The following is a 19,629-nucleotide window of genomic DNA, read 5'->3' on the forward strand; positions in this document are numbered from 1 at the left end:
TATACCTCAGTTGAGTCTGTGCATCCCCATTACTAAATGGTTTGCTTTTAAAAATGTAATAACTTAACTCTACAAATAGTTGGGCCAACACCACTGTGTTTATGCACTTTAAGAAAATGTACCTCAAGTCTATTTCCACAAAACAAGGAAACATGCTCTCTGCACCTCCAATGGCTGAATTTATTCACTGAGTACACAGATCAAGATCTCCCAAGTTTAGCAAACTTAACTGATCTCACCCAAGAGAGTGATAAAGACATTACAACCAGCCATAGCATCTCAGGGCTTTGGGGGGGGGGGGGATGGGGTGGAAATACAGCAAAGACATCTGTCAGATGTTTTTGATTACCATCTAGGAACCTTTGAAATGAATAGTCAAGACTAGTTGCAATTCCGTTTTTCTTTCCTCCCCTCTAAAACTGCAAACAAATACCAAGGATCATTAGATTTGATTCAAAAGTACTGAAACTATATTGAACACCTTTTCTTTGGCTGCACTTATGAGGTGATTTTTAAGCTCCTCTAATTCTTGGAGAGAAGGAACTTTGCCAGTAGGAATATAGTACGGTGTCTTGCAGAGGTCAGTACACAAAGCTTGATCTTCTTTTAAAAGCATTTCACACTCCTCCATTCGACCATTTTTCTCTTGAAGCAAGGCCTCCACTTCATTTCTAAGCTCCTTTTCCAATTGAAGGGGAGTAGAACTCTCATCAGCCTGAGAATTAATAAACATAATTTAGTTCAAGGTGCATGTAAGTTACTTTAAAAGTAGATCACAATGGTAAAAAAAAAACACACATTTTTGGGGTACTGATCAAGGAAGAGCCCATCTGGCAAGGACAGTACCAAGTAATTTAGAATGTTAGGGATAGGCCACCCACTCCACTTTCTTGCCCTCCTTGGGTAAGTTGATCTCAATGGAAGGCAATAGATTCAGGCAACAACAGCCTACTGAAGTTTTATTTCAGAATATAGCCAAGTCACCCAAATGCTACTCCTTTGGAGATGATCTGGACTTCCTGATTGGAAAGCTGATCAAATATGACTTGTGGTCTAATTCTCAATCCCCTTCTGCAGGTACGATAATTTCCAAGCCACCTTTCTCAGGTTGACCCAGCAGCAAAGGCTGTGAGGAAATCAGAAGAATGACAGTGGCTATATTTGAAACAGCTAACCAGGTACTGAATTTGGATGATCAGCCATGATCGCATTGAATGGCGGAGCAGGCTCGAGGGGCCGAATGGCCTACCCCTGCTCCTATCTTCTATGTTTCCTCTTCCTGAGCACTGAAACAGGGACCTGCCAAGTTAGAAACATATTGAAGATGCCTTGGAGGGGTGTAGGGAAACCATATAAAATGGCAAAAAATATAGGATTCACTGTGGAACTCCCCCTCAATAGAACAATGAATAAGTGAATGTGATGTCTGAAAACTGTACAGTGCTCAACAGGAACAGCCCCAGGCTGGGTTAGCACCATCCAAATCAGAAGTTGGGACAAGACATTCAACAGCAACCTCAGCACCAAAGATGGACTCATTTCCTCTGATGAAGTTTTGACACTCCAGGGATCCATGGAGCATAAAAGACAAGACTATTTGCACCATGCAAATCAGATAATATTCTGAACTATATCAGCCTTCATTCAAAAAAGGTACATTAAGCAAACAAATAAGCAGCAAGAATGCTCTGAAAACAAAAATTGTTCACCTGCACTCCAAAAAGGTCATTACTAAAAAGTACATTACCTTATAAGGATCTAGGTGAAGCTCAGAACATAAAGTCTGCAGTTCCCCCTGCCAATTTTTAATGGCCTCCTCTAACTGTTCTTTCATAAGTTCCTCTTCGTGAATCATTTGATCTAGAAGTCTCTATCAGAAAGTGTTAAAAAAGTGTTTAGTTTCCAAACTAAAGGATTTTCTTTAGTTTATTACCCCATAAAACAGAATCATCTTTCAAGTAGAGTGTCGATTAGCACATTGGATCGGGGGGGGGGGGGGGGGGGGGGAAATGCAAGTCATTGCTGATTTGACCTGTTAATTATGTAATAATTGTACAGCTTCAAAAATTATGACAAGCTACTTGCTGAAATCTCCAGGAGCCTGAAATAGTACTTTTCTAGTCAATCTACTTTTAAATACTGTACTATAATGAACAATTCTCTTGCTGTCAACTGTAGTTAAAGATAAGCTTGTCAATTTAACTTGTTCTGGCAGCTTCCCATGCTGCAATTCTGCCTAGCACCCAAGAACACCACCAGGTTATAGTGCAAGTAGGGGAAGCGCTATAAAACAAATGCACTATAAAAAGCACCAATAGAATGCCAGCACATTGTGTTGCTACATTTTTAATTACACTTACAATGTGAAAACACACTAGTACTTATGCTATTTGGCACTGAAAGATGATCCAGGACTGAAGGGTAGATTATTTTGTACAAGCAATATGCAGCTGAGTGAAAAACAAGCAGAGCGAGCAGCTATTTCAGTTAACAGACAGTAGCAGGCATTTGATGAATGTCACCAATTTAATTTGATGCAAGTTTAAAAAAGAAAACACACATTTAGGTATCTGGCTACCCAGACATTATTTGATGAATCATGGATTAATCAAAGATAGGTGGCATTGTAAGCAGTGTAGATGGAAGTTACAAAGACAATAGATTAAATGAATGGGCAAAACTGTGGCAAATGAATTTCAATATAGGCAAGTGTGAAGTCACCCAAGGACAAATCAGTACTTTCTAAATGGTGAAAAGCTCGAAGCAGTGGAAGTCCATAGAGACTGGAGGCTCCATTTACACAGATCATTTCAATGTGAGGGACAGGTACAAAAAAAAATATCAAGGCAGCTAATGGAATGCTGGCATTTATATCTAGAGGACTAGAATACAAGGGGGTAGAAGTTATGCTGCAGCTATACAAAGCCCTGGTTAGACCACACCTGGAGTACTGAGCGCAATTCTGGGCACCACACCTTAGGAAGGATATATTGGCGCAAGAGGGAGTGCAGCGTAGATTTACTAGAATGATATCTGGATGCCGAGGGTTAAATGAAGAGGAGAGATTACACAAATTAGGGTTGTATTCCCTGGAATTTAGAAGATTAAAGGGGTAATTTGATCAAAGTTTTCAGAGAGAAACTATTTCTGTTCATTGGGGAATCTAGAACAAGGGGGCATAGTCTAAAAGGAAAAAAAAGACAGGCTTTCAGGAGTGGAGTTAGGAAACACATCTACATGCAAAAGGTGGCAGAAGTTTGGAACTCATATTCCATAAACAGCAGTTGATGCTGGGTTAATTTTAAAATCAGAGTTTGATAAATTTCTGTTAACCAAAAGGTAATAAGGGATATGGGGCAAAGGCAGGTATATGGAGTTGGGTTACAGATCAGCCAGAATTTCATTGAATGGCAGAACAGGCTTGAGGGGCTGAATGGCATACTCTTAGCCCAATGCTCATACAGATAAACCAGACTATAACAACTTAACATTTATACAGAACATTTAAATGTAGTAAAACAGCCCAAGGCACTTCACATGAACATAAACAAAAATTGACACGGAGTCAAAGAAGAGATATTGAGATAATAGCAAAATACTGCAGATGCTGGAAATCTGAAACAACAACAGAAAATGCTGGAAATACTCAGGCCAGGCAGCATCAGCACCTGCTGGACTCAACATTGAGTTCAACAATTTCAGATAATTATCCCTGCCCCCATTTTTCACACAGTATGATTTTTGCCAATCCATTTGCAACATTTTATCTTTCCTACCTCTTACAAAAGTACAGGATGTTCTTTCAATTCCTTCCTCCCCCCCACACCCGCATAATATCCGTTACATCTCCAGCTTTTTCCCCAGTTCTGATGAAGGGTCCCAGACCTGAAACATTAACTCTCTCTCCATGGATGCTGCCTGGCCTGCTGAGAAATAACAACAGAAAATGCTGGAAATAAAGAGATATTGAGAGTTCAGTTAAGGAGTGTCTTAAAGGAGAGGGGCATTTAGGGAAGAAATTCAAGCTTAGAGCCTAGATAGCTGAAGGCATATCTCCCAGTGATAGGGGGATGAGAGAAGGACAAAAAGCCAGAGGTGGAAGGGGAGATTTCAAGGGTTGTAGGGCTGAAGACAGTTAGAGATAGGGAGGGGAAAGAAAGGCCATGGGGTACTTGAACAGGAGGGCGAGAATTTCTAAGAGGCATTGGTGGACTAGGGTCCAACGTAGGTCAGCAAATACAGGAGAGATGGTGGAACGGGACTTGTTCTGGATGAGCTTCAGTTCATGGCGGGTGAAAGATGAGGCTGGCCAGGAGAGCATTGGAATCGAGTCTGGAGGTAATAAGAACACAAATGAGGGTTTCAGCATCTGATGGGCAGAAGCAAATAGTTAGAGGTGGAAGTAGCCAGCTCAGGGGGACATAAGGACGCCAAGGTTGCAGCGGTGGCCAGGGAACGGAGTTCCTGGCAGGGCCAAGATTATCTATAGTACAAGTATATATACACACATAATAATAAAAAAAGTGATTGTGTCTTCAAACTTTGTCTCTACAGAAAAAGCATTAAATTATACCTCACTAGATTACGTAGTTGTGGCTACAGGTCTCTCACTGGTGTGGCAGGAGCAATGTGGAGAGAGTAATTAATAGCGCATTTATATTGTGGAACAAGAATCCTACAACTGCTCTGGAGCATCAACTTCTGGTCTTGCTGACACGATTCGTAATATGAATAATGCACTTCTGAAAGCAGCGGTTTAACTTCAACCGCAAAACACAAGTTCACAGATACAGTAAAGTCAATATTAGTGACTATTTAGCAACTGACAGGGTGGCCTGCAACACTAACTATTTCACTGACTTGTACCAAGCAGACATGAGCGTTTAAGCATTAATAAAGAAGTCAACTCATTAGGGATACCCAATACCTTACAGTGCCAATTTGCCGAAGGGGGGGGGGGGGGGGGGGGGGGGGGAGAAAGGAAAAAAAAAGATGCAGTGTTCATGTCATCACTCAAACACGTTTTCCTTATTCAGCTCCTTAGTAGTGTCCTAAATAAGCCTGACCATTCCAGTTATCTTAAAACCGTTTAAATCACAAAGCCTAGAAAAAGGACCACAAATTCCTGTAAATTGAGAATATTCAGTATAAATACTACAAGTCTATAACCATAGCTGATAACATATGCCCCCATATCCCAGAATATGGTAAACTATTTACACCGTTAACTCCACACGTCACCGTCCTCCTAGCATTTCCTCCAAGACGGACAATAACGTTTCTTTTAAATATTTCTTTAAAACTACCTCTATATGAATCTTTACAGATCCCATCCGCTCAAGCCGCTTGTCTTCTTGAATACCAATAACATCCCAGACGTCCTGGAGCTTCGCCATCTTACTGTTCAGAAGATGACTTATTGAGGAGGCGAAAACTTCACTGGAAAAAAATTGCACTGACGATTAGATGAGCTTTCAATTAGTTTTCATTTTCTGAAGCGTTAATTGCCGCTGTATTCTATATTCTTGGTTATTTAGAACCACTTTCAAAAACCAGAACAAAATATCTAAATTAATTTTTTTAAAGCTATTAAAATTATAGAACTTTGAAATGTTCTATAACTTTTCTTGATATAAGCAAACAAAGCACATGGAAATTATTCCAATAAACAAAACAGTATACGGACTTTTCTAAACATTTTACACGGAAGGAAGAACGATCTACCGCCAAAGTACACTTTAAAACACCACCATCCCTACTGCGTTTTAAAACACACCCACCTTTTCCTCGCCATTGTTTGAAGGCTGAGGTAAAGCGGGAGAGAGCTGCTAAAGGCCGAGGCGGAGGTAAAGCGGAAGCACCCAGTCGCGCTGAGCCGCAGTTAAAGCGGGATGGGATAATCCAATCAAACTACAACAACCCAAACAGCTTCCAATTTGAATCCAACCGACCTCGCGGAGTCTTGACCCCATTGGTTAACGCGGGCCAATAGGAGGACGGAGTGAAGAAAGATAGCCGATCATAAGTAGCCTTCCTGGTGCGCGTGCGCTGATCGGCCTGGGGGTCCGGGCCTGCCCCTGCGGTCACGTGGTGTTGCTGTGCGTTGGTTGACGGTTTCGGGAAGGAAGGTTTTTTTTGGGGGGGGTTGGATGCAACGTCCCTAAAATCAGCGTGAAATATTTAAAAACGTTTTTAAATGATTTCAAGGTGTGGACGTATTGGGCTAGAAACAGTACTGACACGCTGATTGCCGGAGTCGGCGAGCGGCTAAATGAACAAGTATGCAGCAAAGTTTGTCAATTATCAGCAACATTACTTAACTTAATTTAGAAGCGTGAAACGCAAGAAGTACGTTCAAATAACACCCGAGCAAGGCGTTTCCTCCTTTAAATGCACAGTGAGGCTGGTGCGAAGACTTTGGAGCTTCTTCCATTTGTTATACGTTGATCATGAATCCAGGGTGTGTTGCTCTCATGGGCGCTTTGCTGCACTGCATAATACAGCGTTACTCGTCTGTACACCCACAACAACATGGACTTCAATCTTACTCAATAGTAGTGGATGCATCTAAACCACAAAGAGAGCTGAGGCACTTCTGGAGGAGTACAGGATTTTGGTAAGTTTTTTAAAATTTTATTTTGCCATGTAAACATTACAGGGCTGTCACCATCAGGAAATGTAAAGAATGAGATTTTTAATCAAAAGGAAGTGAAAGATTGCACGCCCACTTGAACATATGGGAGGTGTTTTGTCCACAGGAATCATGTAATTGGTTCACACTTTTAAACTCTTCACTGGCCTGGATGAGTGCAGCTCCAACAACATTAAAGAAGCTCGACACCATCCAGGACAAAGCAGCCTGCTTGATTGGCACCCCATCCACCACCTTAAACATTCACTCCCTCCACCACCGGCGTACCGTGGCTGCAGTGTGTACTCTCTACAAGATGCACTGCAGCAACTCGCCAAGGCTTCTTCGACAGCACCTCCCAAACCCACGACCTCTACCACCTAGAACAGGGGTATGCAAGCATTTGGGCTGGAGGGCCACTTAACAAGTTTTGGTGAACTGTTAGGGGGAACATTGGTATGTGGCCACACGGTTGCGCACCAATCGCAAGGTCCCACGCAGGCCGCTCACCAGCTCCTGCTGCTGGAAAAGATTCTGCGCAGCAAATTTAAAGGGACTGTGCACGTTGATAAGAGCAAAGTGTTAAATTGGTAAATTTGAAACAGGCCAACAGGTGTTAATCATCACTTCCACTTGTACCCTCCCAATAATTTATTAACATAAATTTAGTTGGTAGTCAGATACTATCTTAAATACACAAAATGTAGTGTACAGTAGTAAAATCTTCTGTTACTAAATTAATGAAATGATTGATCAATCGACCGATTATATGTTGTACTGAAAGTCTACGTGGCTGTTTGGCAGAGCAGTCTCCGACACGAGAAGTCTTTTTAGTGTGAGTACAGGAACCCGAGGCTTCGCAAGGCCTGAACTACAATCAAGTGCCATTACCTGAAGTCCTTGTGCTCCGGAATCCACTCCTGTATCTAAGGTGGTGGTAAGAACCCCCTTGCCGTCATACTTTGGGTACCGGGAGAGGAAAGAGTTGGTGAAAGAGTCATCGAGATAAGCAGCCGTGACTCAACTCGGACTAATTTGCAGCTTGAGTTCGGGCTCGCGTTCCATGTCAGTCATGTCCAGCAAGCCGGATAGAATGAACTGGTGGGCCGGATACGACCCGCGGGCCGTATTTTGCCCACCACTGGGCTAGAAGCTCCCACGTTCTTTGCTGAGGAAACTCCCAGAAACGGCAGGGACCCGACTTAACTGGGTCTGTTCCAGAGTTATGCTGGGAGATTGGCGGTAACCCTACGGAATAGATCCCCTGGACCTGATGGCCACATTCTAGAGTTTTGAAAGAGGTGGCTAGAGATAGTGGATGCATTGGTTGTTGTAATGAAATCTGTTTGTCTTGATTCTGTATTCGTTTTGCACTCATGTATATTACCCTCCCCCACGGTGTATAGTTTCACTTCCTCTTTCCCGACTAACCTGGAAGGTTCCAGGTCTTGGCTCTTGGCTCCGCCCCTGACTTCTCTTACATAAAGATCCCAGGATCTGTATGACTCATTCCTGTGAACCAGTCGGCATGTTGAGATGTTAGCTCTGATCTTAGTGATTAAAAGCCAACTTGTTTAAGTCTATAACTTCTAGTTTTGTGGTTATTGAAGGCCCATCAGTTGTCATCTTCCAAAATTCCATAGATTCTAGAACGGTTACCACAGATTAGAAGGTAGCAAATGTAACCCCACTATTTAAGAAAGGAGGGAGAGCGAAAACGGGGAACTACAGACCAGTTAGCCTGACATCAGTAGTAAGGAAAATGCTAGAATCTATTATTAAGGACATGGCAACAGGACACTTAGAAAATAATAATAGATTGGCCAGAGTCAACATGGATTTATGAAAGTTAAATCCTGTTTGACGAATCTGTTTTTTGAGGTTGTAACGAGCAGAATAGATCTTCTTAGGCAGTCCCTCGGAACCGAGGATGACTTGCTTCCACACTAGAAATGAGTTCGCGGGTGACTGAGTCCAATGCGGGACCTACAGTCTGTCACAAGTGGGGCAGACGGTGGTTGAAGGGGCGGGTGGGTGGGGTGCTTGGGTTGACGTGTGCTCCTCCTGCTGTTTGCGCTTGGCTTCCGCTTGCTCCCGGCGAAGAGACTCGAGGTATTCGGCGCCTTCCCAGATGCTTCTCCTCCGCTTTGTGCAGTCTTGGGCCAGGGATTCCCAGGTGTTGGTGGGGATGTTGCACTTTTTCAGGGAGGCTTTGAAGCGTTTCCTCTGCCCACCTGGGGCTCTCTTGCCATGTTGGAGCTCCGAGTAGAGCGCTTGTTTTGGGAGTCTCGTATCGGGCATGCGGACGATATGACCAGTCCATTGGAGCTGATTGAGCATGGTCAAAGCTTCGATGCTGAGGATGTTGGCCTGAGCGAGAACACTGACGTTAATGCACCTATCCTGCCAATGGATTTGCAGGATTTTGCGGAGGCAGTGTTGGTAGTACCTCTCCAGTGCTTTGAGGTGCCTGCTGTATATGGTCCATGTTTCTGAGGCATACAGCAGGGCAGGTATCATTACTGCTGTTTAGACCATGAGCTTAGTGCCCGGTTTGAGGTCCTGGTCTTCAAACACACTCTTCCTCAGGCGACCAAAGGCTGCACTGGCACACTGAAGGCAGTGTTGGACTTCGTCATCAACATCTGCCCTTGTTGACAGTAGGTTCCTGAGGTATGGAAAGTGGTCCACGTTGTCCAAGGCCTCGTCATGGATTTTGATAATCGGGGAGCAGTACTGTGTGGCGGGGGCAGGTTGGTAGAGGTCGTTTGTCTTACAGATGTTTAGTGTAAGGCCCATGCTCTCGTACGCTTCGGTGAAGGTGTTGACGATGGTTTGGAGTTCGACCTCAGAGTGTACAGTCTGCATTCTGTAATTCGATGACAGGATGGGACGACCTTGGACCTGGACTGGAGGCGACGGAGGTTGAACAGTTTCCCGTTTGTTCTGTAGATTAGCTCCGCTCCAGCGGGGAACTTACTGAGGGTGAGATGGAGCATTGCATCCAGGAAGATCGAGAAGAGCGTTGGTGCGATGACACAGTCTTGCTTGACCCCGGTCCGTACGTGAATTGGGTCTGTGGTGGATCTGTTGGTCAGGATCACGGCTTGCATGTCGTCGTGAAGCAGGCGGAGGATGGTGACAAACTTTTGATGGCAGCCGAATTTGAGGACACTCCGTAATCGCTCACGGTTGACGGTGTCGAAGGCCTTCGTGAGGTCAAAGAAGGCCATGTACATCGGTTGGTGCTGTTTCCTGCATTTCTCTATTAGACAAATCTGTTAGAGTTTTTTGAGGTTGTAACTAGCAGAATAGATAAGGGGGAACCAGTGGATGTGGTGTATTTGAATTTTCAGAAGGCATTCGATAAGATGTACCACAAGAGGTTATTAATCAGATTAGGGCTCATGGATTGAGGATTGGTTGACGGACAGAAAACAGAGTAGGAATAAACGGGTCATTTTCGGGTTGGCGGGCTGTAACTAGTGGGGTACCCCGAGGATCAGTGCTTGGCCCTCAGCTATTCACAATCTACATCAATGATCTGGATGAGGGGACCAAATGTAATGTATCCAAGTTTGCTGATGAGACAAAGCTGGGTGGAATGTAAGTTTAGAGGAGGATGCTTCAAGGGGATATAGACAGGCTAAGTGAGTGGGCAAGAACATGGCAAATGGAATATAACGTGGAGAATTGTGAAGTTATCCACTTTGCTAGGAAAAATAGAAAAGCAGAGTATTTATTAAATGGTGAGATTAGGAAATGTTGGTGCTCAGAGGGACCTGGGTGTCCTTGTACATGAATCACTGAAAGTTAACATGCAGGTACAGCAAGCAATTAGGAAAGCAAATGGTATGTTGGCCTTTATTACAAGAGGATTTGAGTAAAAGGCGGGAAAATTCGGTTGATTTGTGCCTCCCGTTGGCGCCCAAAGAGGGCCAATGCCTCCCGCAAAATTCAGCGGAAGGTTAGCGGTGGTGGTAACTGTTAATGCCCCGCGGTGGTGCACCGCCGGCGATGATGTAATTGCCGCGCGCAGTGCCCCGGCCGCGATCTTTGGTAGCGCCCTCTGATTTACTGGCAGACGCCATATCTGACGAGGTCAGGGGGGCCTACCTGCGGCCGGGGCGGCGCTAATTAAAGGCGAGGTGCCGGGCGGCCATTTTTGTTGCTGGCCGCCTGCCTGCACCTGCCACCGTTGCCGTCCCCAGTCTCCTGACCAGTCCCCCCGCGGAGTGCCGGCTGCGCTCCGTAAGCCCAGTACTTCTCTTGAGTGCCGGGCTCTTTTGCCGGCACTCCGATCCCTGGTGGCCCAGCTGGGCCCTAGGTCGCGCTGCGCAAGGCCCCTCCCCTTTAAGAAAGGGAGGAAGGCCTGCAGTATCGCGGCATGACGTGCCGCAGCACGTGGCATTGCGGCACGTGGCGCCGCGATATTCCCTCTCAGCACCCCAAGCGGGAGGCGGGGCGCTTCCAGTAGTGCCCCGCTCCCCTCTTGGGGCGCTACCAATGAATTTCGGCTGCGGGGCACTCATTTTTTCGGGGCACTAAAAATAGCGCCCCGGCGAACTTAGCGTCCCAAAGTGGCTGCGACTCAATTTTTCCCCCCAAGATGTCTTACTGCAATTATATAGGGCCCTGGTGAGACCACACCTGGAGTATTGTGTACAATTTTGGTCTCCTTACCTAAGGAATGATATACTTGCCATAGAGGGAGTGCAACAAAGGTTCACAAAACTGATTCCTTGGATGGGGGGATTGTACTATGAGGACAGATTGAGTAGGCTAGGCCTATATTCTCTAGAGTTTAGAAGAATGAGAGGTGATCTCATTGAAACATACAAAATCTTACAGGGCTTGACAGGGTAGATGCAGGGAGGATGTTTCCACCTGGCTGGGGAGTCTAGAACCAGGGGTCACAGTCTCAGAATAAGGGGTTGGCCATTTAGGACTGAGATGAGGAGACATTTCTTCACTCGGAGGGTGGTGAATCTATGGAATTTTCTACCCCAGAGTGTTAGATCCGTGTGTTAATGGAGACACGGAATGCAGGAGTTGATTTAACAAGTGTTTACTGAACAAAGTCTGGAGGTGAACTAAACAACACAAGACGCTACACAGGCTTATATACCCGAGTGGTCACTACCGGGTATACAGGGGCCTCAAAAACATAGTTCCTCTTAAAGGTACATACACTACACAGAGGGCTGTGGAGGCTCAGTCGTTGAATATATTCAAGACAGAGATCGATAAATATTTCAGTATCAAGGGATATGGGGATAGTGCAGGAAAGTGGAATTGAGGTAGAAGATCAGCCATGATCATATTGAATGGTGGAGCAGGCTCGAGGGGCCGAATGGCCTACTCCTGCTCCTATTGCTTATATTCTTAATGTTCTTATGAATTCAAACAACACCTTTCACCCAATTGCACCAATAAACAAAAACAGCATTTTATAACTCACTGGAATGAAATCAAACCCAGGACTAATTGCTAAAATTCCTTCAGCAATAAGTTGAGACTAAAAACTCGCTACAAGTTTTAAAAATAGTTTTAAGTAAACAATTTACCAACCAATTTGATTGTGTCAATTCTAAGTCATGCTGCCAATGGCATTTTTTAATATATTTAAAGTATTTGTTATCGTGCATTTATCTGGAAAGTTTGCACAGATTTATGGAAACTGAACCTACAAACCTTGAGTAACTTACCTTTCACATTGCAGTGACGGAGCAGAAACGGAGGTTCTGAGTGTGAAAATGACACATTGATGCAGCGAACGGCAGATTCGATTTGCGCGCCTCTGTTTCTGGTTATGACTCCCCTGCTGCCTCGGAGACAATGACCTGCCTCCTAACGTTACGTGGGGTGGGGTCAGGCTAGGTTACGTGCGGTGGCTGTATGGCCTCGAAGCCAGGTCTTGGCGGGCTGGATTGAATTAATTGGCTGGCTGGATACGGCCTGCAGGCCATATTTTGTATGCCACTGACCCAGAAGGACAAGGGCAGCAGGCGCGTGGGAACACTACCACCTCCCAAGTCACACACCATCCTGGGTCAGAATCCTGGAAATTCCTCCCAACAGCACTGTGGGAGTACCTTCACCGCACAGACTGCAGTAGTTCAAGAAGGCTGCTCACCACCACCTTCTCAAGGGCAAATAGGGATGGGCAGTATATGCTGGCCTTGCCAGTGACTCTCACATCCTGCGAATGAATTTTGAAAAAAAGCACACCTCTCATGGTTTTTGCTTGTACTTAGGCTGCGATTTTGCCGGTGCTCAGGGCGGGTTAGGAGGTGGGTCTGCTGTCAAAATCAAAATGATTGACAGCGGGTTGGGTACCCGTTCCGAACCCGCCTCCATGTAAGTTTCCAAAGTGTCTGGTCTGCGACTTCAGGACAGACCCGACACCAAGCTTTGGGGGAGGCATTTAAGATAGTTAACTGCTTGTTAAACAGCTGTTAACTACTATTTTGCCAGCCTATTTCTATTTTACCACATTTTTAACGAGGTTCACGTCTGCACATAATGTAAATTATGAAAAACTGGTTCCAGCACTGATCCTTGTGGAGCACTGATCATTGTGAAACACTGCTTTCTACCTTCCTCCAATCTGAATAACTACCACTACACTCAATTTTTAGCCAATTATTAAGTAGTGAGGTCTATCACTTGTCTGGACTTTATATCATTGCCTTTTTTGTGGAACGGGGCAGGGTCAGATCATGGCTTGAGTTCAGATATTTTCTTTGCTGATAATTCTTTAATTTAAAAATCTTAAATGTAGGGGGTGGTGTGTGGGTCAGCCTCACCATTGATTTAAGAGTGGTTCGAATCGCTCCCACTCCCTTGATTCTAGACCTTGGGCTTATTGGAGGGCGGTGACAAAAGTGCAGCAGACCACTGGTTTTGGTGCAAGAAACTTTGATCTTTATTCAAGAAAGAAAATACAACATAACAATCTTATACTCTAATAAAAATGGGGAACATTTTAATACATATGAGGGAAATGCCGTAGAAAATACCTCCCCCCTCCCAATCCCACTTCCTAGCTAAGTTGAACTCGAGAGGACCAGGGTACTGATTATTCCATGAGCTGTTGAGCTAGTTAATTGTCCGAGTTATACTCCGGTTTCCAGTCTCCTGTCTGAGCCCGAGATTTCTATGTAGGTTGGCGAGGTGATTTGCATTATGCATGTTTTGGATGGGTCCTGTGTTTTGGGTGGGGACTGCTCTTCCGTGGGTCGATTGTTAGGATGTTAATGTCTGATAGGGGCTGAGTGAGGTAACACAGTTCCCCAGACAATTTGATTTACTCCAATACCCAAACTGTCTTTACAGAGGTTGATCCCATTCTCTGTTGCAGCCTTTTCTCCCTTTACAGGCCCAACATGCCTTTTAAAAATGCCAAATCTTGGTTTCCGACCTTGAATCTCCCTCTGTTAGGCCCAATGTGTATTTTATCCTGAAGCTTGTTAGAAAGAGTCCAAAGTCATTTTCCTTAGGGTTTTCTTCTAGCTTTGGGGGGAATCTGTGAATTTTGAGAATCTTACATAAACTTAAGCCTTCACATTGTAAGATAGAGAAATAAGTGGGAAAAGAAAATGGACTTTTAGAAAGAGAGGCTTATTGTCCTCTGATTTTAACCCCCCCTGCCCCACCCCCCCCCCCCCCCAACGGGGGGGGGGGGACAGTTATAGTGAGGGCAGCGACTTGCGACTTCACCCCTCTGAACCCACTGCGTTCCTGCTGTCTTCCACTCTTAACTTGCTTTTTTGAGCAGCCAAGCTAGACACCTGACCAATGTTCCCCCTAATTTTTTATATACTGAGCAGGCCACAAACTCTGTTGAGTGTGATCTTTTTGTCCGTGGACACATTTTACAACAACAAATAATTTTACAACAACAATAACTTTTGCAACGACAGCAACAGCAACCATTTAAAAGCATATGTACAGTAATGCCATATTGCCACCCCACCATTTCAAATCGTGAGACATAAGAACATAAGATATAGGAGCAGGAGTAGGCCATTTGGCCCCTTGAACCTGCTCTGCCATTCAATAAGATCATGGCTGATCTTCTACCTCATCTCCACTTTCCTGCACTATCCCCATATCCCTTGATTCCCTTAATATTCAAAAATCTATCGATCTCTGTCTTGAATATACTCAACGACTGAGCCTCCACAGCCCTCTGGGGTAGAAAATTCCAAAGATTCATCTGAGTGAAGAAATTTCTCCTCCTCTCAGTCCTAAATGGCTGACCCCTTATTCTGAGACTGTGACCCCTGGTTCTAGACATCCCAGCCAGGGGAAACATCCTCCCTGCTTCTACCCTGTCAAGTCCTGTATGAATTTTGTATGTTTCAATAAGATCACCTCTCATTCTTCTAAACCCCAGAAAATATAGCCCTCGTCTACAAAATCTGTCCTTATAGGACAATCCCACCATCCCAGGAACCAGCCTGGTGAACCTTCATTGCACTCCCTCTATGGCAAGTGTCATAAATCTCATCATCGAGAAACTACCTATGAAATAATACTGGACGGCCAGCTGGTGGCGCCGTCCAAGGAGTATAAATACTCGGGCGATGGTCCCAGCTTGCCAGGGCCATTTTGTAAAGACAAGGAGCTAGTGGATACAACTAGACTTCCATGTTCTGAAACAAGTTGATTAAAGCCTTGCTTTATACTTGAAATAAAGAATAGATTTGCCTTCCAAAGCTAGGCTTTATTAACTTTAAAATCAGCAGCATATCTTTCCACATCCAGTCCCAACTAAGCTAGAAAAGGACTGAATTTAAGGTAGCCACAACACATCATGTGATCATCAACTACCAATGAGATTACAACACATATCCCAAGGCAGTTAACAAACAACAAATCACAATACTTTTACTAATCAAGGAATAACCACCACATTCACCCCTCCTTTTAAAATATACTCCAACCTAATAACTTTTACAATTTACAATTAATTATTTACAGCTAAACTATGCACGAGAATAAAACTATTTACATAACACAATACTAAATGAACAACAACAAATAATAACATTACGCATATTAAGTATCTCTCAACTAAAACAATATACTATAATATTTCAACAATTTTTAAAACATTACTATCAATTTAAAAGTCCATTTTCAATCGGTCGACCGGATATCTTGTTCGTGTCGACCTTCTTAACCTTGGTGAAATTCCTTGCCCTCCCACGCCAGAAGGCGCAGAAGTATCTTCAACAGGAAGGCTATCCATATCCCGATTCTCAACGGTTTCCGGATTAGAAATCCCATCAGAAGATGAACTAGGACGGTCATAAACATCTATCAAAGGCTGACTAATAGAAGTATGATTATCTGCAATCGGATTGGAAATATTCGTAGTATCTGTAACAGCATCCACGTTATCCGAATCATGACCATTATTAATATTCTCAGAAGAGGGCTGGCCCCCGCAAGGAGCCAAGTCTTTAATTGAAACAGTACTTTCTTTCCCATCTTGGAATCGAATATGAGCATATTGGGAATTTGCCTCCAACAGCTCCACCTCCTCCACCAAGGGGTCATATTTTGACAATCTAACATGACGTCGAAGCAACACAGGTCCCTGCATAGTAAGCCATGAAGGTACCGAATATCCCGTAGTAGATCTCCGCGGATAGTTAAAGAGCCTTTCATGGGGGGTCACATTAGTAGCCGTTGAAAGCAATGATCACAGAATCCCCACAGTGCAGATAGAGGCCATTTCGGCCCATCGAGCCTGCACCGACACATATCCCACCCTATCCCCGTAACCCCACGTATTTAATCCCCTAACACTAAGGGTCAATTTATCATAGCCAAATCAACCTAACCCGCACATCTTTGGACTGTGGGAGGAAACCGGAGCACCCGGAGGAAACCTACGCAGACACAGGGAGAATGTGCAAACTCCACACAGACAGTCGCCCGAGGCCAGATTTGAACCCGGGTCCCTGGCGCTGTGAGGCAACAGTGCTAACCACTATGCCACCGTGCCCCTAATGGATCTAATGGAATGCAGGGCATCAGGCAGCACCATTTCCCACTGTGTATTCTTAAGGTTCCGGGATGTCAACGCCAACATAACTGCCTTCCAGATCACCCCATTGTATCGTTCACACTGTCCATTGCCCTGGGGATTATACGGGGTAGTTCTACTAGTAGAAATTCCCCGACTCTGAAGGTATTCCTTCAACTGGGAAGACATAAAAGAACTTCCTTGATCCGAATGGATATACGCAGGCATCCCAAAGATGACAAAAAGTTGAGTCAAACATTTAATAACTGTAGCAGCTGATACATCTGCACAAGGAAAAGCAAAAGGGAACCTTGAAAACTCGTCCACAACAGTAAATATATATCGGTTTTGAGTAGTTGAAGGAAGAGGTCCCTTAAAATCAACACTCAAACGTTCAAAAGGAGAAGTAGCCTTTATAAGATGAGCTCGTTGAGGCTTAAAGAAATTCGGTTTACACCGAGCACAGAGAGAACATGATGAAGTCATCCGCTTGACGTCTTCAACTGAAAAAGGCAAGTTCTTACTGCGTACAAAGTGTATCATCCTCGTAACCCCAGGATGACACAAGGCATTGTGAAGATTAATAAGCGTATCTCCGTGAATCACAGAACAATAAGCCCTCGACAGTGCATCAGCAGCAACATTATCCTTCCCCGGATGATAAACTATGTCAAAATGGTAACATGCCAACTCAATCCTCCATCTCATTATTTTATCATTTTTAATCTTTCCAAAATGTTTAACATCAAACATAAAGGACACAGATTTTTGATCAGTTACCAACGTGAAATGTCGCCCCGATAAATAATGTCTCCATTTACGCAATGCTTCTACTATTGCGTATGCCTCTTTTTCTATTGAGGAACGTCTTTTTTCACTATTATTCAAAGTACGTGAGAAAAAGGCCACAGGTCTTCCATTTTGGTTCAAAGTAGCCCCAATTGCAAAATCCGAAGCATCCGTCTCAATCACAAAGGGAACCTGCTCATCAATGGAATGCACAACTGCTCCTAAAATATCCTTTTTAAAATTCTCAAAACATGTCCTGGCCTCCCATGATAAAGGATATGTCGTAACCCGAATAAGAGACCGGATCTTCTGTGAAAAATTTGCAATCCAATTAGAATAATAAGAAAACAGTCCAACAACTTGTTGCAAAGCCTTAGAATTAGTAGGACAAGGTAAATCAATCAATGGTCGCAGACGTTCTGGGTCTGGTTTAATCTTATTTCCCGAAATAATATACCCCAATAGATTTACCTCAGTAGTCGAAAAGATACATTTCTCTTTGTTAAAAGTTAAACCAACTTTTTCCGCAGCTTGAAGGAATCTTTTTAAATTAGAATCATGCTCCACCCTTGATTTGCCACACACTGTGATGTCATCTAAGTATGAAAAGGTGTCAGAGAGGGAGTTACCACTTATAAAAGCATCCATTGCCCGTTGAAAACAAGCAACACCATTAGTAACACCAAATGGTATTCGGCAAAACTGATACAGCTTTCCACCAGCCTCAAAGGCCGTATATGGTTGATCCTTCTTAACAATAGGAATCTGATGATAAGCACTCTTTAAAATAGTGCTAAAAACTTTATACTGAGATACTTTATTGATAAGCTCATCAATCTTAGGCAAAGGGTACGCGTCTAATTGAGTATACCTATTAATAGTTTGGGAATAGTCTATCACCATTCGTTTCTTGTGTCTCTCATTAGTCGTGACAACTACCTGTGCTCGCCAAGGCGAACAACTAGGTTCAATGATTCCTTCCAATAAGAGACGTTGAACTTCAGAATTAATAAATTCTCTATCCTGACTACTATATCTTCTTGACTTGGTAGCAATTGGCTTACAATCCGACATCAAATTGGAAAAAAGTGATAATGGAGGAATAGATAAAGAGGTTAATCCACAAATAGATAAAAGGTGGCTTAGTCCCTCCAAATGAAAGACTAAGAGACTCGTGTAACTGAAGCACATGTCCAATCAAAATATCCGCAGAGATTAGGCAAAACAGATAGGCGTATATCAGTATACGTATTACCCAGAAGAACCATTTTCACAAAGCAACAACCAGCTATTTGTGAAATAAGGGTCGTCTGAGCCATACACACCTGATACGTAACAGGCGAAATTTTCAAATGCTTCTCCTTCGCAAACTGAAGACTTATAAAACTCTCAGTACTGCCCGTATCTATAAGGGCCTTCACTTCCAACCCATTAACTTGAGCCGTAACTATAGCTTTGTTTAGGCCATGAGCAAATGCAGCAGAAATTGATGCAATAAACGCCCTATCTAAAGGCTGAATAGTCACAGAAGAGGTAGTGGAGGAAGACCCTCCCACACCAGGAGAAGGGAAGGTAATTGAACCTGATGATTTGCACACACGTGCATAATGACCTCTCTTGCTGCATTTACTACACACAGCCTCCCGAGCAGGACACTTCAGACGAGGGTGCTGGATATTCCCACAAAAATAACACTTCTGAATCCTAGAGGCAACGGCCGCCGAAGTAGAAACTGTTTCAAAATCTAGTAAACCACTCCCATTAAGTCCACATAATTCCTTTTCATCCGAAACTGCCGAAACCATAGTCGCAGGCCGATTAAAAAGAGCATAAGAATCCGAACTTCTCTGAGCCACATCCAATGTAGAAGCTTGCTCAAAAGCACTTTTAAGATCCAGAGTCTTATTTTCTAACAACCGCTGACGGATTGATCTAGACAGTAATCCATTAATAAAAGCATCCCGTACCGATTCGTCCTTATGTTCTTCAGCCGTCACAGCCTTATAATTACAGTCAACACTAAGGCACCGAAGTGCTTGTAAATAAGTATCCAAAGATTCTCCCACCTGCTGCCTACGGGCAGATAGAAGATGACGTGCAAATACCTCATTCTTTGGTTTAACAAAAATCTTTTCCAATGTAGAAATAGCCTCTTCATAAGTTTTAC

The 19,629-nt window shown here is 43.8% G+C and overlaps 2 protein-coding genes across 8 annotated transcripts in view; one reads left to right on the top strand and one right to left on the bottom strand.

Moving 5' to 3' along the window:
• LOC147122743 (protein regulator of cytokinesis 1-like) overlaps positions 1-5,980 on the bottom strand; it is a 45,428-nt gene extending 39,448 nt beyond the window's left edge. For all 3 annotated transcript variants that reach the window (XM_086010121.1, XM_086010112.1, XM_086010102.1), the window contains exons 1-4: positions 5,781-5,980; positions 5,307-5,439; positions 1,748-1,870; positions 482-715 (exon numbers count right to left, since the gene is read on the bottom strand). In XM_086010121.1, the coding sequence (XP_085866247.1) occupies positions 482-715; positions 1,748-1,870; positions 5,307-5,439; positions 5,781-5,794 (504 nt within the window). In that variant the 5' untranslated portion in view covers positions 5,795-5,980. The remainder of the gene's footprint in view (positions 1-481; positions 716-1,747; positions 1,871-5,306; positions 5,440-5,780) is intronic.
• Positions 5,981-6,114: 134 nt separating this feature from the next.
• idua (alpha-L-iduronidase) overlaps positions 6,115-19,629 on the top strand; it is a 485,317-nt gene continuing 471,802 nt past the window's right edge. For 2 of the 5 annotated variants that reach the window (XM_086010067.1, XM_086010077.1), the window contains exon 1: positions 6,115-6,616. In XM_086010067.1, coding sequence (XP_085866193.1) covers positions 6,450-6,616 — 167 coding nt within the window. In that variant the 5' untranslated portion in view covers positions 6,115-6,449. Of the gene's footprint in view, positions 6,617-9,739; positions 9,873-19,629 lie in introns of those variants that run through there. The other 3 variants (XM_086010048.1, XM_086010058.1, XM_086010086.1) reach the window with 2 other exon arrangements.

Source organism: Somniosus microcephalus, chromosome 2 (genome assembly GCF_052327205.1).
Source record: "Somniosus microcephalus isolate GS21.2 chromosome 2, FLI_Smic_1.0, whole genome shotgun sequence".
NCBI lineage: Eukaryota > Metazoa > Chordata > Chondrichthyes > Squaliformes > Somniosidae > Somniosus > Somniosus microcephalus.